This window comes from Python bivittatus, unplaced genomic scaffold (assembly GCF_059951505.1).
Source record: "Python bivittatus isolate LINGU-HERP-01145 unplaced genomic scaffold, Pbiv_v1 ctg000080_np1212, whole genome shotgun sequence".
Classification (NCBI taxonomy): Eukaryota; Metazoa; Chordata; class Lepidosauria; order Squamata; family Pythonidae; genus Python; species Python bivittatus.
Window position 1 is genome coordinate 30,189,858 of NW_028277035.1, and position 21,641 is coordinate 30,211,498.

General features: G+C 38.2%; 1 protein-coding gene across 3 annotated transcripts in view; it reads right to left on the reverse strand.

Moving 5' to 3' along the window:
• The window catches only part of FSTL4 (follistatin like 4), a 419,610-nt gene that overhangs the window by 359,588 nt on the left and 38,381 nt on the right, over positions 1–21,641 (reverse strand). Inside the window, exon 2 of one of the 3 annotated variants that reach the window (XM_088134770.1) lies at positions 17,205–17,215. The exons of the other annotated variants lie outside the window; for them this stretch is intronic. Coding sequence (XP_087990896.1) covers positions 17,205–17,215 — 11 coding nt within the window. The remainder of the gene's footprint in view (positions 1–17,204; positions 17,216–21,641) is intronic. 3 annotated transcript variants of the gene reach the window in all.

The window sequence follows — 21,641 nt, forward strand, 5'->3', positions numbered from 1 at the left end:
ACAAACCTTCATTTCCTTTTGGGGAACTTTTGTACATGTAAATCTTTTTCTTCATGAAAGCTGTCTGATTTTTTTCCCACTGCAATCCCCGAAGTGCTTCTTGTAAATCCTACACACTTTTTATTTGATGGTTCTAAAGCCAAAACAACCTTAAGACTGACTCAAGGATTATCTGCTGTCCTGATAATAATCTTCTTCACATTTCTTTTCCTCAGTCCATGTATCAGGCACTTCCTTAGCCTTAAAAAACAGAATAGACCTGCTGTATCATATGAAAGTACATATCTTCCAACACTGCAGAACCAGAAATAAGGAAATAGTTATTTTAATGCGACTCACATAGCATAACATAAAAAGGTTGTTGACCTTTACTGCCTTCCTAGCCACATAGGCTTTTTCTCAGGTCCTCCAGGGATAGTCTTCATACAGGTCCAATCAAATCAGACATGTTTATTTTATTATGTTTATACCAGAGGCAAAAGACCTTTCACAGCCCAATTTTTGGAAAGGTTTGGAGAGATGTTTTCCAATTTTGGCAAGGCCAAAAAAAGAGAGTCCCTTAGTAAGCAAGGATATCAGATGTGACTCTGCAATATCTACTGAGCAGTAAGAAAGTGTTGAAAAAGTTTCAGTCTGCATGCCTATTCAGATTGGGTCTTACAAAATCCAGTGTGCTCCATTCAGGTTTACCATAATTTCAAACAATTAATCCAGGGGAAAGATCATGTTCAATAGACAAAGTAAGGCAGTGCAGGTCTTAGTGCTCTTTGTGCAAGCAATGGGATAGAACAAGTCTTGTAAATTGCCCAGAAAGCTTCAGCTATTGGGCGGTTTAAAAATCTAAATAAATAAATTAGTTTCAATGGCTAAACCTGTGCTCCTCCAGTCAAAAGGAAAGCATGAATTTAGAGATTTAAACTTGCTCTTCCTTTGCCTACACAAGGATGCTGGCTTAAGCAAGCAAAGAGGAGCAAGTTACAATAGATAACTGAGTCCATACTCCTCTTTGAAATCTGTACAGTGGTACTCTCCATGACTTTTTGTAAACTGGCTAGGATGCCCAGGCTGGAGTGCAAGACCAGATAATTCCAATTAAACTGGTGTCTATTTGAAGCCTCTTCCTTACCAAATAAGCATGCATAAAGTATAGCCCCCTTACAGAGGATCAAGCAATCAACTCATTGCACAAATAACAGAATAGTGGGTTCTTCCAACTTGCCATTATTTGCGGGGGGAGGGGGGAGTAATACCAAACCATGTACTGTATGCAATATAATCCTATATTTGCCTGTTTGGAAGCAAGTCTAAGTTCAGCAATATTTATTATGAAGTTAGAGGATGTTGGAATCGCAGCTATCTTAAACAGAAATAACACAAACCGACTCAGACAGTACTTATTACAGTGGTAACAGCTTTTGAAAAAGGTCAAGAATTCCTTTGCCCCCACCTCTCCCTTTCTGACCATTTGCTTAAACACGAAATATTATCAGGAAAAACACATTCATAATTCATTGCACACAGATAGTTAAGCTCTCAAACTGCATGCAGATAGCTACGCTCACCCTGAATGTCTTTGCCATGCTCAAATAAGCATGTCTGAGGCAGTGTAGGGGAGAGACAAACAAAAATATAGTGAGCCTGGAAAGAAAAGTATAAAGCAGTTCAAGGCAAGCTTATTGATTTCAGCTTTTTGTGGATTTTTGTTTTCCTAGATTATGGAACCGCACTTTGAAAACACGGTCAGAGTTCAGGGCTCTTATGTCCACAAGAGCCACCTAGCACTAAATTTGAGAAATGCAAATTAAGGGATCCATTAAACATGGGAGAGGAGGAAAGAACCACTAGTTGAAATTGCAGTTGGCAAAAGTCAGAACTGTGCCCTCATATTGAAAGAGGTCGATCAACTGCTTTAGGTTCCTTCATTCTAGTATGCAACGAAGTTGCTTGTTCAACCACGCCATGTTGAATGTCTGGACAGTTTTTACTGAGTTCAAACCAGAGAGCCTGACATCAGTATCTGCAGTTTGCTTGATATTCCCTTTCCCCTTTTGAAGATAGAGACGTTTACTTTCTTTTTATCATCAGGCAACTCGTCAGGATTTCTCAAAGATATTATGCAAGGGGTCAACCAGACCATTCGCTAGTTCTTTCAGCACCCTAGATGCAGTTCATCCAGTCCTGGATATTTAATTTATTTGAAGTAAGTCATATTGCCCATTTTGTTTCTATCCATCTCAAGCTTCACTTTTGGCCTTCACAATTTTCTGGTGCTACACACAATTTTTGTTTTGTTGATCACTGAATCAGAACAGCAGATGAATAGCTTTTCCCTTTTTTTTTTGGCTCCCTGTTAGAATTGTGTTTTCTTTATTGAGCAGCTGACATGATTTTTTTCCCCCTTTCCCTTTAATTTCGAACATATCTAAATAAGCCTTCTTTCATTATTATTAGCAACCTTTGCTAACCTCAGCTCATTCTGAACTTATGCTTTCCTGATACCAGCTCTAGAGTTAGTTTGCTTTCAGAAGGTATAGCTTGGTTGGGATGGTGTAGGTATAGTATGGTAGTTTAAGTATAGCTTGGTTGGGAAGGTGATGATAGACAGCAAAAATAATGTTGTGTGGTTGTTCCTTTTACTTTCATCCAGATGTTTTATGTGCATTGCCAAGTTCATTCACTTGGCTTTCTAAACAGGAAAGGATATTTTTAACACATAGGCCCATATAAATTATAAAGTTGTACTGTAAGATTTTTTAAAAGGCTACCTATTAAATTGCTTCCTGACTGCTAAAGAAAAAATAATCCTCTCAAATAATTTCTGTTGTGGTCCCACCTCAGCCCACAGGACAAATTCTGGAAAATAAGCTATAAATGACAAAATGATAATATAATCACTGAAGTGGTAAAGCAAAATAAATACCAGGACTTTCCAGGTCTATTGCAATTTAGTTTATATAGCATAATTTTATAAGCAACTAGCCTGGGGTTGTTTTAAATGTATTCCTTTTTTAAGTGTCTGCAGCCTATGGAAAGACTAAAAGAGGGGAGACTAAAATAAGAGAGAATAACTGCAGGCACCATTTAATTTTTAGCAATTTTTCCTCTTGCAACATATATTCAGTATAAAAACAGTACTGATGATATTGATTTTTCAGTAATTCAAGCTAGCTTGAAATGGGGAAAATATATGTAACAGAAAGACTGTTGGGTTTAAGACTCCCAGTCATATAGAATAATTTTACTGCAGCATTTCTTCTTTTGTGGCAAACTCTTTAGGAGAACACGATGAATTTTAGAATAATTTAAATATTTTATAGGGTATCTTTCTCACCTGCTCTTGTTGGACAGGGAAGTCAGGAAAGCGGAGTCCAAAAGCATTTAGAAGGCCCCAGGTGGCAGACGGCTATCGCAAGAATCAGGGGAAATGAGGTCCATGTGCGGTCAAGTGTGCATGTGTTGGTACCCAGGGAGAGTTACCACTGCTGTCCTTGGCCTTTTCTCACCTGCCTTCTACCGACAGCTGCAACTGTTAACATATTTTCTTATTTTATGGATCAAGACCCATTTCCCTTTGTTGAGGTTTTTCAATATGTATATTAACTTTCACTTTCATTAAAAGCCAGAAAATAAATTGAAGAAATATATAAACAGCAGACCTAATTCTATATAAAACTGATTTATCCAGCAGTCACTAATGAAATTTCCAGGTTCAAGAACAGCTATGTCTACATCTACATTGTGCAGACCAGACCACAAAATCCAGGTTTACCTTCTAGTCTGCTCAGGTTCTTCCCTAGGGCAGTTTCTATTATTTATTAATATGTTAGATTTATATCCCACTTTTATCAGCTCACGATGGAATACACAGCATTCCTTTCTCCACTTTCATCCCCACAAAAATGTTGTGTGGTAGGTTAGGCTAAGAAAGAATGACTGGCCCAAAGTCACCCAGCTGAGAGTTGACTTGAACGTGGGTCTCCCTTATATCCTTTAACCACAATAGCACCCTTGGTGTAAACCACTATATTCCCATCTAGAAACACTTCAGATGGTCATTCATACCCTAGTCTCCTCTCAAGTGGACTCTTGCAATGTGCTCTGCATGAGGTTGACCTTGAAAACTACTTAGAAGCTACAGCTGGGTCCAGAATATAGTGACATGGGCAGTAATGGTCATGCCTCAGTATGCCCACATGACACCATTGCTCTGTGAGCTATATTGGTTGCCACTGGGATTCTGGGTGCACTTCAAGGTGCTGGTTGCCATACATGGAGTAGCAACTGCTTATCTGAGGGCCCACCTATCTCCAGTAGTTTCTGCCCATGTTGTAGGATCAGGCAGAATGGATGTGCTCAAGTCCCTTTGATTAAATAATGTCATCTATTGGGACATTGAGAAGCGTGCCTTCTTAGGTGCAGCACCTGTCTGCTGAAACAATATATCCCCAAAGATTCTAATGGCCTTAACCTGATGATGTTCAAAAAGTCATTGAAAAATTAGCTATTCACCAGGCCTTGGCCTAGAGTGGGCACCAAGCCCTTGTAGAATTTTATCTGATTAAGCAATTGCTCTTTTTGGATTGTGATGTTTTGAGTTTTTACTGTTTCATGGTTTTCTGTTTTAACCCTTTAAGCTGCCTAGAATCTTATGCCGTGAGACAACCTCTAAATTGCTCAAATAAATAAATAATCCAAGTTCTCTGGGTGGTCATGATAACAGGGAGAGCTATCTATGCATCTGTATTATAATAAGCATTCAGTATTATAATTATGTCATTTATATATCTTCAATATTGTAATTTTATCCTAAAGATAAAATTAGTGAGCCTTTCCCCTCTTTTAACAACTATATTAAACTAATCGGAGAGAAAATATCCATTGTCATTGTCTCCAGATCTCTGCCATTTAAAGGGTAAGTATTTCTTAGTTGAGCAAGCTGAGGGGTAGAGAGAAATAACAATATATGGTAGCTGAACATCCACAGCTTATGTCCTACTGGGATTATATTTATTTATAAAATTTCTAAACCAGCCCGGGTATTAAAAAGGCTATAGTCAGTGCACAAAGAGCAACAGAAATGTGCTAATGCATAAATGCATAAAATACAATAATAGCAATTACATTAATAATACAACAGATCTACACATCAGGCACTGATGATTCCCACAAAACAGGACCCAAAGGCTTTTTGGAACAACTATGAATTCACTAGTTTCCAGAAGGCCATTAAGAGTGGGAGACATTTCTGCTTCATTGAGGAAGCTGTTCTACAGGAAGCTCTCACAGAGAATGCCTGCTTTTCTTGGGAGGGGAGGAAACCATACTTTTTGACAGGTGGGGATTTTCAACAGGCATACTCTGTACTTTGGATTGCACGGGCAGAAAGAGTCTGGAATAGATGGCCTTATAGGTAACCAAGTTTATGCTTTTGCAAAGTAGAAGCATTCTGTCGGTGCATCATTTTTTTTCTCTACATTTTCTAGACAGACAGACAGACAGACAGATAGATATCTCCCTCCCTTCTTCTCATTGCTTCTAATGGTAAGATAAACCACTTCAGGTTCACGGCTAATTTTATCCATTTTTGGAAAATGTCTGGAGAAAGGGAGTGGATCCCAAAGAGCCACCCCCGCCCCTGGCACATAACAATTTAGCACCTCTTGGTCCTCTCCGCTGGGGGACTCCCAAGAGTTAAGCAAAAACAGCTGCAGATCTTTTCACTGTTGCCCAGTATGAGTTTCTGAGCATAAACTGCATACAAACCTCCCTTTCTGCAGGTTAGAAAAAAAGATTAAAAGGTTCCTATGGCCTCCAGAATATTCTCCCTGAAGCAGTAGGATCACATCCTATTGTTATTCTTATCTGCTTTCTGGCTGCCTTTTAGCAATTCTTAAACAAGTTTTGCAAAGTTTTACTGTCTGGTTCAAGATATTAGGAATTATGAGCATCTAATGTGCAGTGGTGCAGCCACCTAGACAAAATAACATAGGCCCAGCAGAGATCACCTTGCTCACTTTGAACTGGCTGTCTAGGCAGAAGGAGGAGCAAGAGAGCTATGAGGACCAAGTCTGGAAGGACCCAACATGGGTAAGTCAGTGTGGAGCAGCAGAGCTCCCACTTCAGTGGCCGACCCCAGTAAGCACAGCTGTTGCACTGGAAACATGGATTGCCATTTGGATTGGTAGAGTAGAGTCCCCACAAGCCCATACTGTCTTCTGTAGAATTCAGGCAATAAAACTGATTGGACCTGATACCAAAACAATAGGCATTGCATCACTGCGAAGGAAGGTGGAGCCACAAGTTAAGAAGACTAGCAAACTATTTTTTTTTAAACCAGGGTTTAGATAATCCCCCCAAATTAACAAGGAGCTCTGGAAAGCCCCTTCTCCAGTCTCCTCCAGCAGGTCCCTTGCAACATACATACATATTATGGCCACATAAGACTACAGCTTAATAGAACTCTGGGATCAGTTCCCTTTACTGACAGAATTATATATATGTCTGTTAGATTTATATGCCACTTTTCCTTTTGGAGTTCAAGGTAGTTTATATACTGCTCCATCCTCCTATTTTCCTCACCCAACCCTGTGAGGTAGATTGCTAGCAACTGGCCCAAAGTCACCCAGTGAGTTTCAGGCTGAAGGTGGACTACAACCCCTTCACCACTACAGTACACCTCTCTGGCTCCCTTGCCTTAAGAGAATTGTTTCTGTCTTTGCTGAACCATGTAAAGAAAATAAAATCAGATGGTCTTTTATCAAAAGTTTGATCTGCACAGATGTAAACATTACCCAGAAAATACTACTGTACTTCATGTAATGAATTTAATATTGTGTTGCAGAGTTCTGCCACAATTTTTTCAAAGCCCAGATAAAAGGATTTTTTTTTCAGTCAGGCTCATTCTTAAATTAAGGATTTCATACAGTATTGTTTTGCAATATATTGCATTGATTGCAGACAAATGAACATACAGTATTTATTTCCTCAGCTATTTATTGAAAAATCTTTCACATATAAATCTCTCTCTCTTTATTAATTTACTTGGTTGCTTAAGAGGCTATCTGAAAGACTGGAGAGTATTATAGAGAAGTGTTGCAAAACAAAATGTTTTCAAGTATAAGTAATTAAATATATGTTTACAAAACAAAGAATAGAAAAATTGGTTACAAGCGCTACTAATACTCCAATCCTTGAGACAGCAGATGTTTTTCACTCTTTAAAATGTAATAATTCAAAGGCAAACCTCCCATTATTTCCAGATAAAATATCTTCTTTGAAGGTTTATAATTACATATGTTGCATTTGTCTGTCCATGTTCATGATGGCTTATCAACTTATTTTCTACAGACCATTTTGTTTCCTGAGGAATGAGTGGGGAGGGGTTTGGGATTTCTATACCAACACAGTTTTGTAGCTCTTGCCTCTAGGTTGAAACGTGACAGAAACAAAACATTATGTAAGTGACTATACAGCAAATACTTCATATTGAAGGAGAAGCTTCGAGAAGGATCTTTTGCTGGATCTCAAGAAACGCCACTTTTCCACTGAACAATTCTGAACCTACAAATAATACTTCTTACAGACGTTAGGCTCACCTAAAATATTTCTACATTTTTCAGCTATGATTCTTTGGGAAGGAAAGAAAAGAAGAGGACGATCAGCAACAAGGTGGATGGACTCGTTTTCAGTGGCGATGAGCGTACCATTCGAAAAGGACCAGGTGAGGGCAGATTGTCATGGACAAAATCTATCTATGTGTTTCTAAGAGTTGACACCGACTTGATGACACATAAGCAATCAGTCAGTCAATCAATTATTCTTTGACTTCATCTTTTTGTGTGTATTAATAACACCTTTCACATGATTCTAGCACCAATCATCTTGACTATAAAATCTGTGCTAAAGGTGGTTACAAACATGCTCCCAGAGAAGTGTTGCTGTTTTATTTAGTGCTAATTATTTGTTAGATTGATAGCCTTAATTTCCTTCAGGAGCTTAAAGTGGTGTATATAGTGCTCCCTCCTCCCATTTTTCCCACAGAAATCCTGTGGGATAGATTGGGCTGAGAGACTGGCCCAAAATCACCCAGTAATCTTCCATGGCTGAGGGTGAACTAGAACCTGGGTCTCTCTACTGCCACTCCAACCTCTAACCACTGCACCTCACTGGCTCTATATACTTGCTAAATATTACTCTGTTCAAGGATATTCTGATCAATTTCACCTTGGTATAGATTCCTTCAAGTATCTGATATCAAAATAATTATGCAGCAAGACATATTTAAATATTTAGAGTACAGGTAGTCCTCGCTTAACAACCATTTGTTCAGTGACTGTTCAAAGTTACAGCGGTGCTTAATGAATGGTAGTTATGCCCAGTCCCCGAAGTTACGGCTGTTGCGGCACTCCCATAGTCACATGATCAAAATTCAGGCGCTTGGCAGCTTGCCCACACTTACGACCACAGGGATGCTTCAACTCCCACCACCTACCTATCTTCCCCCCTTATATCTGCCCTTTGGCCACCCCTCCCTGAGGTCACATGAGGTGGTTTCCTCACAAGACCTCAGGAGGAAGCCCTCATGTGGCCAGCAGCTGTTTTGTGAAGGGTGAGGCTGGGCATGCCTCATGAGCAAAGGAAGCAAGAACATGGCATAGGTCAGCTGGGCCAGTGGGGTGGCAGAGGCCTTGGAGTGCAGGGCGGCCAGGGTGCCTGTGGCTGGGTTAGGGTAGCTATGGCTTCACACTGCCCTGCTGGGCTGGGACGGTTGGGGCTTTGCACCGCTGGGATGGGATGGGGTGGGATGGCTGCAGCTTCATGCTGTGCCACACTGCTGTGAGAGAGAGAGAGCAGAGGGGCTGCAGGTAGGCTCTGTCAATGCTGTGCTCACCTCCAGCCCCCACTGAAACCCCACAGGTCAGTTCTTCAGGAGTGCTTCCGTGAGCTCCTGGAGAACTGACACAGTGTCAGTGTCAATTCCCACAGTGCATGCCAGAAGTGCTCTTGGAGAACCAGTCTGCAGGTTTCAGTGCATTGGAAGTTGCTGGTCCTTCACAAGGTTTTACAGGAGGAAGGAGGCAGTGAGCCACATCCAGTGTATGGAGCCCCAGAAGGCAGACCAGGAATGCACATGGGAATGTGTGGCAGGCTGAGACTGCTGAAGCTGGGCAGGCCTGCCTGAAGCCCAGTGGTTGGGATGGTGGAAGCAGCGACAACCCCAGCACCAACAGCCCCCCCCCCCCGCATTGAGGATGAAGAAGTTGGCAAAGGTCAGCTGGGGGCAGCAGAGGTGGCAGGGGTAGCCAACAATGTGCAGGATGGCCAAAAGGGCAGAGATGGGGGGAATAGGTGGTGGGGGACGTTGAAGCTGAGGAAAGCATAGCATAGCAGGTCAGAAGAAGTGTGAGGTCCTCACCTAATGACAGCACAGTTCTGACCGAACAACCACAACTGGGACTACTGGGACTGCCATCACTAAGCGGTGTAATCACATGATGTTTTGCCTAATGACCATTTTGCTTAGCGATGGAAATTCTTGTCCTAATTAGGGTACTTAAGCAACGACTACCTGTATGGTTTTTAAAGGGAAAAAGAATTGATTAAAGAACTAAAATTAGAAATATATGAACATTTTAAAAGTTTATAAATATTGTAAATCAGTTTGGAGTACAACAAGGAGCAGATAGAAACTAAATACTGTATATGTATGTAGTAGGGTTTTTTTCTCTTTTTTTTCTGTTAGCTGATTTATGTTTTAATAATAATAATATAGGGGAGATAACGGCATTCAGCTCAGAGATTTAAAAAGACCCTTAAAATCCTTTTCCTTTTTATTAAAAATAATGTATTCTGTTTTTTAGAGATAATCATTCATCAACAATTTAGTGAGCACTGACTGTACAATGTGTGCAATTTCTCTGTCCACTTATTGATATTATCTCTTTGTATTATTTTTCTTTCTTTTTTTGTCTGTTTTCTTTAAAAATAATAATAATAAATTTAAAAAATAAAAAAATGGTATTCCCCTCCCTCTTGATCCATTCCTTCATATATTTGTTTTAGAATTTGATCTTCATTCACTCCATCTGTATGATTCACTCTGCAAATTGGCAGCCATATAAACTGAATGAATGAAATGTCCAAACCAACTCAACATACTTCTTTCATACTAACCACTCAACTTTTGCATTCAGTCCACATTCATTCAGCACCCATACAACCAGGACCCTATTTCTCCTTGCTCTGAGGTTCCATTTCCACTACTTCCAACTTACTTTTATGTTTCTCCTGACATACCCAACTCTCACATTCATGTAACAAAGTGGGCAGAGACATGCTTTCATATACAGCTATTTTGATTTCTTTTGACAAACGTTCATTTCTTGCACAAGAGAAAACATTACCCACTACTACCCATAATATTTGCACATCTTAAAATTTCTCCATCCATTTTCCTGTCTTTAGTAAACATTCTATAAAGGTAATTAAATTCATGAATTTCTTCTACTTTTTTGCCATTTGTGTATAATTTGTAATCATTCATTCCTTTTCCCCATAAGCACAACTACCTTAGTGAAAAAAAAGTACTATGCCAAATTTCCACAAATGCACAATTCATGCAGTAGTGTCAGATCTGCTTCCTCTTGGTCTCTTTCTAGAAAATTCATATAATGTTTATATGAAGTTACTATGTCTACAGAAGTGCTGATATATTTCCTACCTATTCCAGCCTCATCCCATAATGGGTGATGACTGTACCATTAGTCTTGCTTACATGATTTTTCCACACAGATAGTTACTGAAATAGCAATTTTAAAGAAGTCCACGGGATGTAATTCAGTATGAATTACATTTATAAGTAGAGGAAGCTCCACAGAAGTAGGTATTCTGATTGCACAAATCATATCAATTTTTTTTTTCCTTCAGTACTAGAAGAACTGAATTTTACTGAGCTATACTGCATGAAGTAGCTATTTGGCAAATTACTTATTTGGACCAAAAGCTAATGCTCTCATCCAAGGGAAAGGCTTTTTTCCCCCATAGATTGCTTATCCAGAATTATTCGCTGCCAAACTATGTCATTGAAAATGCATCAAGATCCAAAAAATGCAGCTTTCCTCTGTATTAGTTAATGCCTACTTGCATGTGGCAGTCAAAATGGATCCTGCCATCAAAAGTCACAATGTGAATATCAGCAGGAATATAATCTTCTTTCTTCTAGGAAATGGAAGTGCATCTTGAAATCTCCACATTTTACAATTTTGAGATACAATTTACCTAACAGTAAACTTGCATCCTTTCGAAGCCTGTGACCATGGTAGTGTGGCATCAAATTATCAGATCTTTGTACAGGAGCTGTTCCAAGCAGCTGCAGATTCAGTGTTCAAGTTTTCACGTAGAATAGCTCCTTCCTTGTGGCTTGCAGAAATACAGTAGACATGCCCAGTGTAGTAACAATGCCTATCATATTGTGAATTTCAAAAGAAAAACCAGTTTTTCATCATTTGGAAAAACGCTAAAGGAGGGGAAAAGATAAACTGAGTTAGTTACAGGAAAGATTCTACATCATAAAAATGCCAATAGGTATGGCTATTTGCAGACCCCATAGATCTTTTAAGAAAGTTGTTAGTTGCCTTTATTTTCCTCATTGCTATTTTTCAGTATGGGAATGGAGACTCATTGGTATCCATGTAAAATATTATCATGGAATAGTGGTTTGAGAGGGCATTACTGAACTTGAGCAAATGTTCTATAACATTTCAAACCATTCTACAGAACTGAACTATTAAAACTCAGCTGTGATTGGAAGATTAAAGCATGGCTTCAAACAGAGATTCAGCTACACGGTTGAGAGTTTTTAAGTCTTCCTTCAGACTTCACAGTGTAAATTTAGAGAATAGGGTACAAAAATAAACCATGCTGTTGCAATGTGATGGTGTTCAATCAAGAAAATGCTTAGGAAATAGCATGATAACACTGTTTACTTACTTTAGGCAATCATGGGAAAACATAATGGAAGATGCCATAAATCTTTCAGTCTTATCGCTAGTTTAACTTAAACAGTTGTCTTTCCAAGAGACATATTGAAAGAAACTATTAGGTAAAGTATCACCATGAATCACAGAGAAAGTCAGTGGAGGCTAATGCAAACCTAGAGCATACTGTAGTTAACAGAAAGCTGCACTGCTTTAACAGTACCCTTTTATAAGAACTGGAATGCCTCTCATCCCATTTTGTGTCAGCTCCTGATCTTGCCTCAAATATATTTGTCATCTTAACCTAGTTAAATAGATAAGGTTATACACTGAAAATAGGCTGGGAATACTATTCCTCACTTCTTATTTTTCTTTTTGATTTTAAACTTGCCCTTCCTTCATCAGTTATCCATGTCCTACCTCCCTGTATACGTTACATTAGTATTTAGTTCCTGGATCCTCCAGTTGGCAGGATTATGGGTTAATAGTTACTTTGCACATAACAAATAAACCATGGGCATCTGTGGGGAGGGCAAGGAATGGGCAAATGATGGAATGTGTGTGATGAGATCATGATGCAAATACTGGGACTTATATACTTGTGTTCATCAGGACATAAGTATGTAAGGGTGGGATTTCTGTGATGTCACCATGCGCTTGTCATATTTGCGTCACTGTTGCTTGCTGCAGATACTGAAGCAAAAGGCCCAAAATTTTCATTTAATAAAGAATATTGTGAATTGAACTGCAGGCTGATCTATGTAGCCCATTCATCCTGATTTACTCATCCCTGTGCAAATCTGGGCAAACAACCCAAGATATGAATAACAAATTTAATTTAATATTTCAATTTTGAGGTTGTCTGACTCCACAATGATTCTGGGTGGCTTATAATTAGAAAGAATAAAAAATTATGTGTGCGTGTGTGCGCGTAAAAATACAACCAGCCAGAAGACCACGCCTGTAACCCTAAAAGACTAAAAGGATACCAAAAATACCAAAAACAAAGCCCAAAGAGGCTCAGCCACCATTCTAACCCAAGCCTGGTAGAACAAACAGGTTTTTAACAGTTTGTGAAAAATCAGCAATAATTATTCAATTTAGGCATCATCCAATTCCAGAACAATTCTGAGTGGCTTACAATAGAACAGACACAACAGAGTACAACATGAATTAAAAAAACAAGAACCAACCAAGATAAATAAAAAAAGAAAAAGAGAAAAAAATACAAAAACTACATATCCCAAACTAGAATTTATAAAAACAAAAACTTGGGGTGAGCATGGCAAATGATGATATTAGCCAACATTCTGGACATAAAATCAGCCTGTTTCCTTGCCTAAAGGAGAAAGAGAAGCAGAAGCAGAAGCAGCAGCTGCATGGATCAACCCATAGCTAATTCACAGTACTGTATGATTCACTGACTGTGAATTTTAAGGTTAACATTATAAATGAATAGGGTCATCAGTTCTTCATTCTCCGGGGACTGCTGTAAATAACTGGCCTATTGAACAGAATGTACATATAACAAAATGGGGCTGTTACAGGAAGAAATGTTTGGGGTAAAATGATGTGGTAGAGGGAGCCAAGGACATCAGCAGTGATGGCAGCTGAGGAATGGGAGGGAGGGGGAAAGACTGGTGCATACAGCTTCCTTTCTCCCCTACTCCTGAGTGGGGTATATTCTACCATCCCACTCCCTCAGAACTCCCCAGCACTTCACCTTCCCTCCTTCCTGGTGCAGAAGTGTGTTGGTCATGTTCCAGAATGCATTCTCCATTCATTTCAGGCAATGAGAAAACTCAGCAGACTGAGTCTGCATCCCGCATAAGCTGAAAGCATATTCTAGAGCATCATCCACAATCTGATGTCTTCTAGATATGCTGCCCTACAGCTCCCATCATCTCCAGCCCCCTTGGAATCTTCTGCTCCCAGAAGTTCCTGGTCAGTCAAGGCAATAATGCAGCTTTTCAGAAAGTGAAAAAGAAATATGAAAGCTCCCACAGATTGTGACTGTACCCATATACGAGAAGAAAAGGCTGCAATCCACAACTGTAGGCTGAGATCTAAGTAAAGGTCCTAAGAGCTGGTTTCCCCACACATTTCTGTCTCCATAAAAAAAATGCCCTGAACAGTCCATGTAAGAACAGAAAAGGGCAGTAGGCTGCTTAGTTAGTTGCAATTGTGGAAAAGCTGGCGGAAGAGTCAAGCTTCAGATGAGAAAGCTAAATGACACTAGAATATTTAGAATGTCTGCTCCCCTCCCCAAAATCTGTCTGAAAAGCAATATTTGCCAGAAGATTTAAGCTATTAATCTCTATCTACATTCAACATGTTTAAACCGGTAAAGAATGGTATGTCATAAAAGTGCCATAAGCCTCCTTGAGTGACCTCAATCACAGGAAAGCAAAGCCCAAAAGTAGTACTGAATCCCTTGAAATCCCATTACTTAGATAATTGGGATGCATGTAATATTCCTATCTCTATGGAGGCTTCCTCAATGTCAGTAATTCTGATACTGATAAAAGTAATTTTGCTTAGGGAGTGGGGTCTGGGAGAAAGGATAACACTGGGGATGGATCTGAATCTCATTTCAAATCCAGTCCACATTCAGAACTGAGGTACAGCAGGACTCTGAAAACTACAGAAAATTCAGTTAGAAAAGAAAGTCTTCAGCATTACATGCTGACTTCAGCATTATATGCCTGAATTTGTTGTCTGAAGGTTGCCAAACACATAATAAATGGTCCTATTACCAATAGCTGAATAACACTGAGAATCACTGTTAGTAATGCTACATCCAGATAAGGTTGGCACTTCTGTTCCTTTTGATAAGATTGGACAAGTTAGCTGATTTCTCCAGCTTCTCCAAAATGAACATACATGGCTTAAGCTTCACTTCACACCGATCTTCATTTGTGACTTGCCCAGATTTGGTATACATAATTTCTAGGGGAGAACCTAGATTGGTGAAATCTAATCAATTAAATGTTTTTGTTTGTTTTGTTTTTTGTTTTACATTTGACTCCGCCTCTGAGTAATTGCTAATCACCCAAGCAAGTTATTGGCCCCACAAGGTGTAAACCATGGATATTTTGGAAAATTAAATGTAGTAATAAAGAAAGAATTGGCTCTTTTGGCTTTGTGACAAGAACTCAGATTTTTACTTCTGTAACTGTGTTGCTGAACTGTCAAGGTTTGTGACATATTCAGTAAATAGATGCTTTTTGTTTTAAGTAGAAAAGCCTTTGTTTAGTTCTGTTTATGCTTAGTTTTCCATTTGGTACACAATATTTTCAACCTTGAGAGAATCTGTCATTTTGACCAAATAGGATACTGTCTTGGGCTCAAGGCCAAGAGATAGTATAATGTCTTCAGATTCATTTTTGGAAACAACTGAAGGTGATACTGCTTTCTTACAAAGCCATGACCTCCCAAATAACTTTACATGTAGTTGAGTTATCTCTAGAGATACTGTAATACAGTATGTCCCAGCACCAAATCGGGCTCCATTGGCAAGTCTATTAGACATGGCCTTTTCTGGAGCAAACTGTACTTTACTGGGGTAAAACCAGTCTCATCCCTTGTGGCTTGTGGGCAGACAAATGGCTTTTGTGGCTTTTAGTAGCTTGGAAGTTATTTTGGATATTTTTAAAGAAATATATAAATATCTTTGGGATTTTGGATTAGCATGCCCAAGATGGTACAGAAATGATTATATAAACAATAATGAAAAGAGTGGATGGGATTAGTACTGCATTGAGGTTTGACAACCATTTTTTTTTTGTTTTTAATATGACCAAGGACAATAAATAACCCCAGATACTGAGGTGATATGTTATTGAAGAAACTATTTTCAGGCCACTGCTTCTTAATACAAACTCCTTGGAAAGTTCTGTACAGGGAAAAAATTAGAGAAGGGGGTAAGAAGACCACTGAAAAATGATATAATGTAGGTCTCTGTGTGAAAAGAGCTGGTTTTTAGGGGGGGTCATGGGAACTGATATTGATATCGGGCATTGGATCTACATGATGCAGCATGTTGGACAGTCTGAATTATCATCCTCTAACAAATTACAGCTATATACCTGTAAATTAATTCAAAGCTTATACAATGTTATTGGTGTCCAGTCATCATCTTCCACTGGAAACCAAATCTGGGTTAGTTCTGGATCCTTGCAATTTATCACTGCTCAGGAAAATGGAATGAGCATAACTGTATTGATTTAAAACTCAGTACAATACAGCATTGCTTGTTATAGGTGGATAGAAGTGCCCTTTCATTCAAACTTCTGTACTGCCTTTCAGCCTTAAGAAAGGGCAATGAGGTAAAACACCAGAAACAACCCCCCCGATATAAACAATAACAGAAGTAAAAAATATTAAAACAAAGAGTAAAGCAAAAATAATTAATCCCAAATACAAAAATTAAAGTGTATGAATAAAAACAGCTGCTGTTGTGATGGGGACATGATAGACAAGTTAACATTATGAGGAAAGCTAGCTGACCTTACCCCTTAGCAAAAAGCACGCACTTTTTAATTTGTTAGATTTATATCTTGACTTTCCTTCAACAGCTCAAAGCAGCATGCATTGTGCTCCCTCCTTCCATTTTTCCCCACAACCACAATCTCTGAGGTCAACTGGGCAGCAGAGTGTAACTGGCCCAGTGTCATCCAGGGAGCTCTCATGGATGAGAATGGACTAGAATCTGGGTCTTCCCATTCCTAGAGTCCAAGACATTAACCACTATACCACACCAATTTACAAAGTCCTGAAGATCAAAATAAAATATAACTCTTTTAGCAAGGCTTGTAACCAGCTGAATCCCTATTAAATATTATTTAATCAGAATTTTAATTTTTTAATGTTAAAAAAATAAAAGGTCTCTCCACAAACTAACTTCTATTCTTTCCTTTCTCCTATTTCAATCAGTTAGAAAAGCTTCTGTTGCAGCTTTTTTTAGAATACCAATCCAGAAACTTTGGGTATATCCACACTTACTGTTTAATCTGTTCATGGCTTCATACTCTGCCCTTCTAGTTTTCTGTTCCTAGAAAGCAACTGCCAATTGCTTTCCTTTATGTGGATGAGTTTTACTGGACATACTTTTATACGTATGGATATTTACATTATACATACACATGAAGTTAAATTGAATTGATATATGCATAAACAAAGCATAAAAATCTACCTATGTGCAGGCACAACAAACAGCTTTTTAAAAACTTCTTACTGCCCTGTTGCTTTCCAATGCCTTATGGAACTACATTTTTATAAATGCTATTGGCTGTCTAGGAGCCACAGATGAAATCCTTTTATCTCAGGTGACTGGAAAAATAAATAGTGTACCTCTGGACTTCCCCCGCCCTAAAAATAAAGCACAGGAAAAAGCAGGAAGCTCAGGGAAAGAAAAATAATGAAAGCAATAACATCAACAAATTTTGCTGGATTTCAAACTCAAAGGTGAAGTATGAAAACATTCTTCTATTGCAGTAAAGGTATTTGAGACATACATAGTTGACACAGCTGAAAGAGTGTTCCTTCTCTGCCGAGCAGCCAATGAACTGCTGGGATCAGCCTGTAACAAACTGAAACATGGCATCCAGAATGAACAGGAGTGCTCAAGGTTGACATAATATAGAAAAATGTACTTCAGAAGTGGAAGAGAAAAATGGGCCTTGAGATTGCTTTGATAGGGGAATTAATAGAGGGCAATGTCATCTGTTTCTATCCTCCAGAAATGGTTGCCAACATCTTGGGGGAGGGGGGGGCAACAAGGCAATGTGGATATGCCCTAAATCATATCTCAAGGTGTTGTGGGACAGCTAACATTTCAACTATTCTCACTGCCAAGATTAAACACACACACACATACACATGTGATTCTATAGTAATATTTTAAAAATAGGCTTGAGTTACTGCTCTCAATATGTTCCTCTAGATTGCTCATTCTTTTTCATATTCTTGCATATTTCTTCTATCTTATCTTGTAATTTATCAGTTTCTTTTCTGGCTTCCCAACATTGTTTTCTAGCATTTGAAAAAACATTTTCTTTAAAACAAAGTGGGCGAGCAAAATTCATAAACATTGATCAGGGAAAAAAATCATCAAGAAGAAGCAGAATTGTTATATATCTCAATAACCTGTATATTTAAAAAGGCATTAAGGAACAATATAATTCTTAAAAATTCTTAAACAAGAAGATAATTCTATATTCTAATTCATTTGTAAAGCAAAATGGTATCTGCAGTTGAGTCATCCCTTCTCAGCCAGCAGTTCACTATTTGAAAACTACCCCATTCTGGAAGGCTGTCCTAGTTTCCATCCAATAATCTACTCTGAAGCCAATATGAAATGAGAAAAGATTATGCTTCCTATAGGACTGCCTGCACTTGAGGAGCTATACCCTCTCAATCAACTTTCCCATCCACAGATAATTAATGGCTGACCTATACTGTAACTGCCCATACCCAAAAACTCAAATGGATTCTTCTTAAAAAAAAAAAAAAATCTAATAATTGTTCCCTTGAAACATGGAAACTTCTTAGTTTCCCTTAGACATTTATGAAATTATCTAAGCTCTCTCAACTTCCTGGGTAGAAATTACAAATTATGCTGTCAAGGTCAAGAGGAATAAGATATAAGCAGCATTCTCCACAATTTAGCTATATTCTTAGATGTTACAAACTGAATTTGCTCCACTTCCACTAGCTTTGACTACAAATATGAACAGTTTTTCACCAAATGTATACTGGCTCTTTCACATCAGGTCACCATATCTACCACTTCATGGAACTCTGAGAATCTGGAACTGGTTCTAAGGTTTTATTATTATGGTAGAGGTATAGCAGACTGTGCTGGGGGGAAAAAGTCAAAAGTTGAAACTCATCTGACTTATCTAATTTGATTCCTGAATTAGACATTACTTGCTTCTAATTAATGTTAAATTTGGTTTAGGTTTCTGCAAATAAAAATGCATCAACTTCCACACTGCCATTTTGTGTTGACTTCCATGGTAAACAAGCTAAATTTAATTTTTAAAAATCTAGATATTATTGAATTAAATTATGCCAGTTCCTACATAAAAATCTCAAAACATCATTGCAATTCAGATTTATAAAAGATGCAAGATAATATATGTATCTCATCTTAATTTGGAAGAGACACATCAACTGAAGATCATGGACAGAATAAATCACACATACTGTATATATTTACTGTTGACTTGTACCAATAATGGGGGAAAACCCCAGTGGTACATAACAATTTGAATGTATTTAAAGATGAGGCATTTTATTCTCTTCAGGGCCTTTCAATTTATTTCTCTTTCAGTATAGTAGAATAATTTTCTCATTTAGTCTTACAATATTAGAATATTCAGCTTAATACTCCATCCAACTGATGTATTCAGTATGCAAACTCCCCCTAAATGGGCAGATAGCTGAGGGTACTCAAGAGAGAAATTCTAAAAAAATAGCCAGGATTGGGTGCGGGGGGGGGGAGATATGCAAATATCTTTCTTCTCTCTTTTCTTAAGTAGAGGCAGTCTCTTTGATGAGTCATAATCCTTAAATTCTCAGTTTTTATTTTAAAAAACAGCTATCCCTAGCCCTATTAGAAGATCATATGTAAACTGTCTTATAAAGTGCCATTCCGTCCTACTTTTAGGCAATGAATGAAGAATCCTAACAATGATTGGCACACTGTCTACAAAAGGATTGCTTTTCAAAATTTTCCCTGTTAGGAAATTATCATTGTCTCCTTCAGAAAAGAAAAAGAAATACAGACTTCCAGTATAAATCTGATTGGATAGTAGCATATATATCTATCCACAAATAAGACAGAAGCAAAGACACAATTTTTGTAATATTTCTAACCTAGACCTTGATGAAAGAGATAAAATAAAACCTGGTGATTGCAATGCTAAACCTTGTAAAAGGTTATACCACGTATGCCCACAGATGATGCCCATCACTACATACATTGCAAAAAGCAAGATGGTGGATGAGGGACTGTGAATTTTGCCATTCTTCAAGGTAGCTTTGTATTATTAATCCTAATTGTCAGGGGGTCACCCCACATAATCCAATGTTTGGTGTCCAATCTCTTGTATATATAGGGTTTGTTTGTAAGGGAACTGTAATGGTGGAGGAAGGGGATTCAAGCTGATTGTTGTAGCAAGGCATTAAGGGCTGCAGGAATTTTTGTTGTATGGAGGTATACTATTAAGGTCTTCCTTTCTCTTATTTTCTGCATTTGGCCTCTTCTCTCTTCTGGCCTTGATGCTGAGGCAATTTGCTACATAGATGCTCAGCGTTTTGTGTTATCTTCAAAGAACATGTAAAGAACTGTGTTGTGAAGGCACCAGATATTTTTGTGTTATGCCTGAATATAGCTGATACTGCCACAGCTGAGATATTTGTACATCCCCAGTGTGTACAGATTGAAAAAACAGTATGTACATAACATAGGAGCAATTCTTGCATGATGATGATGGTTTATTAAATTTGTATGCTGCCAAATCCTTCACTATTCACTTAGCATATGTATTTCATTCTGCTTGCAAACAAGATAGTCTCAGGGAGACTGGTAAGTAGTGACCATGATCCACAATTCAAGTCTCCAATATGATCATTACACAGACGCAGTACAATAACGAAGAAAATTTCAAAACAATATCATTTTTTTCATTTCCTGAAACTTAGAGAAGCAATTGAATGTTAATGGTTTCTCTCTGAAGTGATCCTTCTGCATAGCTCTGATCTTACAAATGCAAGAAAATTTAATCAACTCCCCTCCTCTCATCTGAAAAAAAAAAGTATATTTTTTTCTGAATGTGATACAACTGTAGTTCCCCAGCAGTTCCATTGATTATTGGGAACACACTCTGAAGGCAGCTTATTAAAAAAAGATCTAAAGACATCAAAGTAAAATAAATTCAGAATGGAAAGTGCATCATTATCATACCCAGCTGTATCCAGTTCCTTACACGAAATGCTACAGAGCAAATTGTACGCTATTACACTTTGTTGCAGTTCTTTCTTAAATGAGGAAATTACATTTCAATTAGCTTATTTATAATTTTAATCACAAGCATCAAAAGAAATTATCTTTCACTAGTCTCTGGGATGCTAAGTAGCATTAGTTTCTACAAAATAGAGATAACTCTTTAGTATTATTAGAGATTAGATCTAAAATAAAATGCTATGACATACTTTCACTTGTAGTCTAAACGTTATTCAAGAGTAGCCCAAATGCAAGGTGAGAGAAGGATCCAATGGTCTGGCCCCACTGCCGTTCTCTTGTGCATTCCTTTTCACGGCCTGATCCTTCAGCAAAACAGCCTAGAGACATCACTCTAATTTAGCGCTTCAGAGCGACACGTTGTGAGACCACCTCAGATATAGCTATTTTAAAAAGGCAACAAGCCAGTGCCAGACAGTATATATCTTAGGCGGTTCAGAGTACAGTAGCAGGATGCTGGGCTCCTCTTTGCTATTAATTCCAGTCTTCAAAGTATTTCTTTTTAGGACTATGGGCAAGTTAAAATGATTCAGAACTCAAGTAAGCACAGCACCTCTTTAAAATTCTTTAAAACAGTCTTTTTTAGTTTTTGTGTGAGCTTGAAAACAATATGCAGTTGCTTGCAAAGTTGCATTCTC